Source organism: Pithys albifrons, chromosome 16 (assembly GCF_047495875.1).
Source record: "Pithys albifrons albifrons isolate INPA30051 chromosome 16, PitAlb_v1, whole genome shotgun sequence".
NCBI lineage: Eukaryota > Metazoa > Chordata > Aves > Passeriformes > Thamnophilidae > Pithys > Pithys albifrons.
This window is the reverse complement of record NC_092473.1, coordinates 15418422-15425391: the sequence shown is the minus strand read 5'-3', so window position 1 is coordinate 15425391 and position 6970 is coordinate 15418422. Positions and strand designations below refer to the sequence as shown.

The 6970-nt window shown below is 53.6% G+C and overlaps 1 protein-coding gene across 1 annotated transcript; it reads left to right on the top strand.

Moving 5' to 3' along the window:
* On the top strand, positions 1-5195 carry SOX8 (SRY-box transcription factor 8). Its single transcript, XM_071571446.1, has 3 exons — positions 1-645; positions 1809-2047; positions 3011-5195. Exons 1-3 carry the CDS (start codon positions 200-202, stop codon positions 3736-3738), a joined length of 1413 nt encoding a protein of 470 aa, XP_071427547.1. The 5' UTR covers positions 1-199; the 3' UTR covers positions 3739-5195.
* The last annotated feature ends 1775 nt before the right edge of the window (positions 5196-6970 follow it).

Here is a 6970-nt window from a genome sequence, read left to right as displayed (position 1 = left end):
GCGGCGCGGGGGGGGGCGCGCCGGGCTTAGGGCTGAGTTTCGAGCTGTTCGTGTCTTTATCTTTTTGTTGTTGTTTGGGGTTTTTTTTAAACAAACTTTTTCTACGATTTTATTGGTTTTTTCCGCCCTTTTGGAGCGCGCGCGCGCGGCCCCCGGCCCGGCCAGCCCCGCGTGCCCCCCGCACCCGCTGCGCCCACCGATGCTCAACATGACCGAGGAGCGCGACAAAGCGCTGGAGCCGCCGTGCAGCCCCGCGGGCACCACCAGCTCCATGTCGCACGTGGACTCCGACTCGGACTCGCCGCTGTCGCCCGCCGGCTCCGAGGGGCTGGGAGGCTGCGGTCCCGCACCCGCCCCGCGCCCGCCGGGCCCCGGCGCTCTGGGTGCCAAGGGGGACGCGGCCGAGGTGGACGAGCGTTTCCCCGCCTGTATCCGCGACGCCGTCTCGCAGGTGCTCAAGGGCTACGACTGGAGCCTGGTGCCCATGCCCGTCCGCGGCAACGGATCGCTCAAGGCCAAGCCGCACGTCAAGCGGCCCATGAACGCCTTCATGGTGTGGGCACAGGCTGCCCGCAGGAAGCTGGCGGACCAGTACCCGCATCTGCACAACGCCGAGCTCAGCAAGACCCTGGGCAAGCTCTGGCGGTGAGTGCCGAGCCGCGCTCGCGGACCCCCCGCATCCCCCCGCACGGCTCTGCCTCCTCCGCGCCTGGATCCCCCTTCCCGCCGCCTCTCGAAACCTTTTTCTTTTTTCCTCTGCCGTGTTTTTATTAATCCTTTTTCCCCGCGGTGTTTTTATTAATCCTTTTCCCCTGCGGTGTTTTTATTAATCTTCATTTTTCCTGCCCACGGGAAGCGCTTCGAACCGAGTTACGAACTCCCCCAAACACCCCGAGCATCCCCGCGAAGGACGCGCCGGTCCTTCCTTGCTCCGAAACATGCCCCGAGCGTGGCCTTGGCCCCCCTCGGTCCTTTCCCTGCTCCATCACGGAGATGCACAGCCAGGGGCCTTCCCTTGCCTGGCTGGGGTTTCCCCCGTCCCCATCCCCAGGCGATGAGACTTTTTTAATTACTTGTTTTATGGGTTTTCTATATTTTTTTCCTTTCGGCTTCTTGGAGCTTAACGAGCTATAAACGCAAACAACAATTTTTTAGCAGTTATTTTAATGAGCTTCCTACTTTCCCTTCTTATCAGCTCGGTGCTTCCCACGGGTGGAAACTTTTCTTTGCTGGCTATATCCGACCCTGCTCTGTTTCCAGCCACGTTTTCCCTCGTGGTGGATCCCACCGTGCCTGTCCCCAACTCCCAGACTTTCCTGCGATGCTCCCGATGCGGTTTGAGCCTCTCCGAGAGTTTGCAAAGAGAGGTCTGGGCAGGGACGGGGAGAGTTTGGGAAGCGATAATCCCATCGCTGGTGCCTTCGTGGTTTCTTTGTAAGCACCAAACAAAGCTGGAGATGTTTGTCGTGGGGAGGGGGTGGCATTTGTAGGACAAACACGGGAATTGTGTTTGGGAAAGGCGTTTGAAAATGGGAAAGGGGGATTTTGTTTTGCCCAGTTATCACTATCCATAGTCATGAAGTTTTTCATGCCTCTATAGTTGGTATTATAATCTATTTTTTTTGCCTTGGATTTTAGTTCTTTTTTTGCCACAGAATGTTCATTTTGTAATCGCTGATGGCTCAAGTCAGTGTGTGGGAAGTGGAGATGTGCAAGTCTGAAAACAGGCTGAAAACTTTTATAGAAAAGATACTAATTTTGGATTCTTTTTTCTCTCCTTATTAAAAAAAAAATCCACATTGACCCAGTTTATTAAGTGAAAACGAGAAGCGTCCCTTTGTGGAAGAAGCCGAACGGCTCAGGGTGCAGCACAAAAAGGATCACCCGGATTACAAATACCAGCCCCGGAGGAGGAAAAGCGTCAAGGCTGGGCAGAGCGACTCGGACTCGGGCGCCGAGCTCGGGCACCACGGGGGCACGCAGCTCTACAAGGGGGACAGCGGGCTGGGGGGCATGGCCGACCCCCACCACCACGGCGACCACGCAGGTAACGAGCCCCGAGGGCAAGGGAGACTGGCACATCCCGGCCGTGTGGGTTTGGGATGCGAACCTGCGGGCGGGCACGGCCCACGGATGGGTGTTGGTGGCACTGGGACCGTCCGAGGGCAGGAGCTGTGGTGCTGCCCCAGCTGTGAGTGTGGGCACAGTTTTCACAGAATCATAGAATGGATTGGGTTGGAAAAGACCTCCGAGATCATCAAGTCCAACCCGTGGTCCAACTCCAGTCCCTTTACCAGATCTGTCAATGTAGTACTGGATCTGTTTTCTGTAGTAAATCCTCACGGAGCCGACTGTGCTGTAGGAAACCCCAAAGCTCAGGGATCTCGTTTTCCCAGCTCCCGGAGCAGGGAGTTAATTGCGAGCTAATAAGAGTATTAATAATCAGGGTGCCTGGGGAGCAGGTCCCGGGGCTGAGCTCCCCCCCAGCTCCCGCTCGGCCGTGAGTTGGCTCCGGGCGCGTGTTGACAGATTCCAGGAGCATTGCGAACGTCCTGCGGCTCCAGACGCGTCTGCGCTCCCGCCCGGCCTGGCTGGGAAGCCCGGCCGGGGCTGCGCTGCCCCCGGGAGAGCCGCGCTGGCTCCGGGCTGCCCTCGGGGAGAGCCTGAGCAGGTCCCCCTGGAGCCACCCCCTGGTTCTGCTTCCTGCGTGCAGGGCGGTTTGTGCAGCCAGGGTGTCCTGCTGTGTCCCAAAGTGATCCCGATGGGCACAGCGCGCTCCCTGTCTTCTCCTTCCCGCTGGGAACCATCACCCAAGTGAGTGGGTTACCCCAGAGAGGGCACCCAGTCCCTGGCACGCTCGCAGGGGGACATCACCCAGCTCCGATGTGGGGACGGAGATTTAAATCTCCCTTGCGATAAGAAATGGGAGAAACGCTTTTTTTTAACGGTCCTTGAAGGAGTCGGGTGTCTTGTGGTCACTCCTAAAACCTCACTGTCCCTTCCTCCCCAGGCCAGACCCACGGGCCACCCACCCCACCCACCACCCCCAAGACCGACCTGCACCACGGCAGCAAGCAGGAGCTGAAGCACGAGGGCCGGCGCCTGGTGGAGAGCGGCCGCCAGAACATCGACTTCAGCAACGTGGACATCTCGGAGCTGAGCACCGAGGTCATCAACAACATGGAGACCTTCGACGTGCACGAGTTCGACCAGTACCTGCCGCTCAACGGCCACGGGGCCATGCCAGCCGAGCACGCCGGAGGGGGCTCCTATGGCACGTCCTACTCCCACTCTGCCACGGGCACCGCCGGTGCCAACCAGGTGTGGACTCACAAAAGCCCGGCCTCGGCGTCGCCGCCCGCGGCCGAGTCGGGCCAGCAGAGGCCCCACATCAAGACGGAGCAGCTGAGCCCCAGCCACTACAGCGACCAGTCCCACGGCTCCCCCGCGCACTCCGACTACGGCTCCTACAGCGCCCAGGCGTGCGCCACCAGCGCCGCCAGCGCCACGGCCGCCGCCTCCTTCTCCAGCTCCCAGTGCGACTACACGGACCTGCAGAGCTCCAACTACTACAACCCCTACCCCGGGTACCCCTCCAGCATCTACCAGTACCCCTATTTCCACTCGTCGCGCCGGCCCTACGCGACGCCCATCCTCAACGGGCTGTCCATCCCGCCCGCCCACAGCCCCACCGCCAACTGGGAGCAGCCGGTCTACACCACCCTGACGAGGCCTTAAGGGATGTGTGGGGCCCTCCAGGGCTTCCCAGGAATCTGCACTAATGAAGGAACGAGGAGGAAGAGCGTGGAGTGCCCACCATGGTTTCCAAAGTGCCTCCTGAGCCGCTGGGAACTCTGTTCGTTACGACTGGATGTCCCCTTGCTTCGGAACTCTCCAAAAGGACAGAGCTCTATTTTTCTTTGATTAATATGGTTTAAAGCAAACAAAAATGATTTAAAAAAACAAACAAAGAGGAAAAAAAACCAACAAAAGCGAAGCGATGCCTTTTGAATAAATGAAGGACAAAAACCATTCGACTCCTCTGTGAGGACTGGACTGGACTGGACTGAACTTCCTCGGAGGGGAAGGCGACAAGTGCAAAAGTGGAGCAGGGGGTGGGAAAAGGGAGAGAGGAAAAACAACAATAAAAAGCTGTTTGAGACTTTAAGGGTCTATTGCAATGTGAGGAACGGACCAACCTTGAGGGCAAGAACTCACTGGGACCAAGAGGGCTGAACCCTGAAAACCCAACTATTCCTTGGAACAATCCCGTGGGAACAAACGAGGCTGGTGGGACCAACCAATTCCATGTCTGAAGTGTTTGGTTTTTTTTTAGTCAGGAGTTCTTCTAAGCAAGGTTTGGCTGTAATTAACATTTTGTTTTGTTTTTTTGGAAGCTTCAAATGTTTTTTTTTCTTTGGTTTGTTGGTTGTTTTTGTTTTGTTTTTTTTTTGAAATCTGTTAAATACGTATTTATGTTCTGTATTATTTTGTCGTTTAATTAATGAAGTAATTTTGTGCAAGAAAAACAAAGCAGAATTTTAAAAGATTTTAAAGATGGGGGAGGAGGGAGCATAAAAAATAGTGGAGATGATCCAATAAAATGGTGTTATGAGTCTATAGATTTTCGTTGGTTTTTTGGGGTTTTTTTTTTTTTTTTTTGGAGTCGTGTTGGAGAGAGGGACTGAGGGAACCTGCCCAGGGCAGACCTGGAAGCTCAGATGGGAATGTGAAATAACGAGGGGGGGAAATTACTAATTAATTTGGGAGGCTGAAACGATGGCTAAAAAGGGCAGGTGGCTTTTCTAGTCACCTGCCTTGGGGTGTTAAAATGGGATTTTTGAGGCATTGCGGAGTCTTCAGATCCAGGACTACTTTATAGGAAGGTGTAATTTAATGAGGAATTACCAACTTCTGCTTTAATTTTGGCTTCTAGGGACCATCCATCAAGCTGTGAAACTAAAATCTCCTCCACTAAAAATGTTTAGGTACTTAGTTTTTAGACTAATATTTCATTGATATATTTCTACTTCTTCCATTGTATGCTGAGCATATAATAACTGTCTATTTTATGGGAACTTGTGCCTTTAAACCTTTGTAAATCTAAACCCACATTTCAGAGGTTATTCATCTTTTTACCTTTTCTACGTTTCCTACTCTTTTTTCTAAAAAAATATTTTTTTGCATATTTCCTTTGGGATGGTGGGGGGGTGGGGGGGGACGTGGGGGTTGGGGGGAAAGACAAAAAAAGCTGATTTTTATGCAATCTATTTTTCTGTATGAAGTTTGAAAGACTTTGCCTGTTACTGATCTGTTCTCTTCACTGGCTTCTGACTAAGCAATGCTAACTTTTGTACAGATCCATTTGATAAAATTAAAAGTGGCTTTTTATCGAGGACGTCGTTCTGTTTTCTTTCTGTGCTGAGACAAAAAGGGGGAGAACAGCTTGGAAAGAGGTGGATTATTTGGAATAAAATATTTTCGTCGAGGATTTCTTTTCCTTTTTGTCTGGTTTTATTTTTTTCCCCCTCCCTCCTTTTCCCTCTACTTTAACAGTGTCTTACTAGGAGGTTTTTTAAATACCTTTAAATGTATTTATTTAATTTTTCCTTCAAGAAGGGTATTTCCATGCCCACAATCCCCAGGATTTCTTAGGATTTCACTGAGCCTGCTCACATAGGACGGGTTTGCAGGGTCAGCCCCGTGTGGTTTTAGTCCAAGTTGATTTTCTTCTGTCGAGCACGTAGGAATTTGACATAAGAATTTCAGTTTTCTGGTTGCTGAGCCCTTGTAAATACCTCTGAATTATGAGAGCAACCAAATTACATGTTGCATGTCGTGGTTGGTTGAGGCTTTTTTTTTTTTTTTTTTATAAATGCAGTGATTGAAATAGTTACATTTGTGACTTTTATTCTGTTCTCTCATATAGATGTGAAGGCACAGTTTGGTTTCACCAGCTCGGACAAAAGGGGGACTCAGCCTGGCAGGAAAAGTTGGGATTGGGGAATTTCAGCCCTCCCTGCCGTGGGTGTTGGGCAGCACTGGGGAAAAGGTGAACTGTGCTGAGCAGGAGGGAAGCTCGGGCTGTCACTGGAGCCTGCAGGACGCGGTGCCACGGCTGGGGGTGCCCTGGGCAGGCTGTGCCAGGAGCCCCTGCGAGGGGGCACCGTTCGCTCCGTGCTCCTTCACAGAACTCCTGGCAAAGGGACGTTATTGCACCCAAAGCCAAAGCTGAGAGTAACTTCCCTCCCTCCCTTCCCTCCCTTCCCTCCCTTCCCTCCCTTCCCTCCCTTCCCTCCCTTCCCTCCCTTCCCTCCCTTCCCTCCCTTCCCTCCCTTCCCTCCCTTCCCTCTTTCCTTCCTTCCCTCCCTCTTTCCTTCCTTCCCTCCCTCTTTCCTTCCTTCCCTCCCTCTTTCCTTCCTTCCCTCCCTCTTTCCTTCCTTCCCTCCCTCTTTCCTTCCTTCCCTCCCTCTTTCCTTCCTTCCCTCCCTCTTTCCTTCCTTCCCTCCCTCTTTCCTTCCTTCCCTCCCTCTTTCCTTCCTTCCCTCCCTCTTTCCTTCCTTCCCTCCCTCTTTCCTTCCTTCCCTCCCTCTTTCCTTCCTTCCCTCCCCCTTTCCTCCCTTTCCTCCCTTTCCTCCCTTTCCTCCCTTTCCTCCCTTTCCTCCCTTTCCTCCCTTTCCTCCCTTTCCTCCCTTTCCTCCCTTTCCTCCCTTTCCTCCCTCCCTCCCTCTCCTTTCCTCCCTCCCTCCCTCTCCTTCCCTCCCTCCCTCCCTCTCCTTCCCTCCCTCCCTCCCTCTCCTTCCCTCCCTCCCTCCCTCTCCTTCCCTCCCTTCCCTCCCTCTCCTTCCCTCCCTTCCCTCCCTCTCCTTCCCTCCCTTCCCTCCCTCTCCTTCCCTCCCTTCCCTTTCCTCCCTTTCCTCCCTTCCCTTCCCTTCCCTTCCCTTCCCTTCCCTTCCCTTCCCTTCCCTTC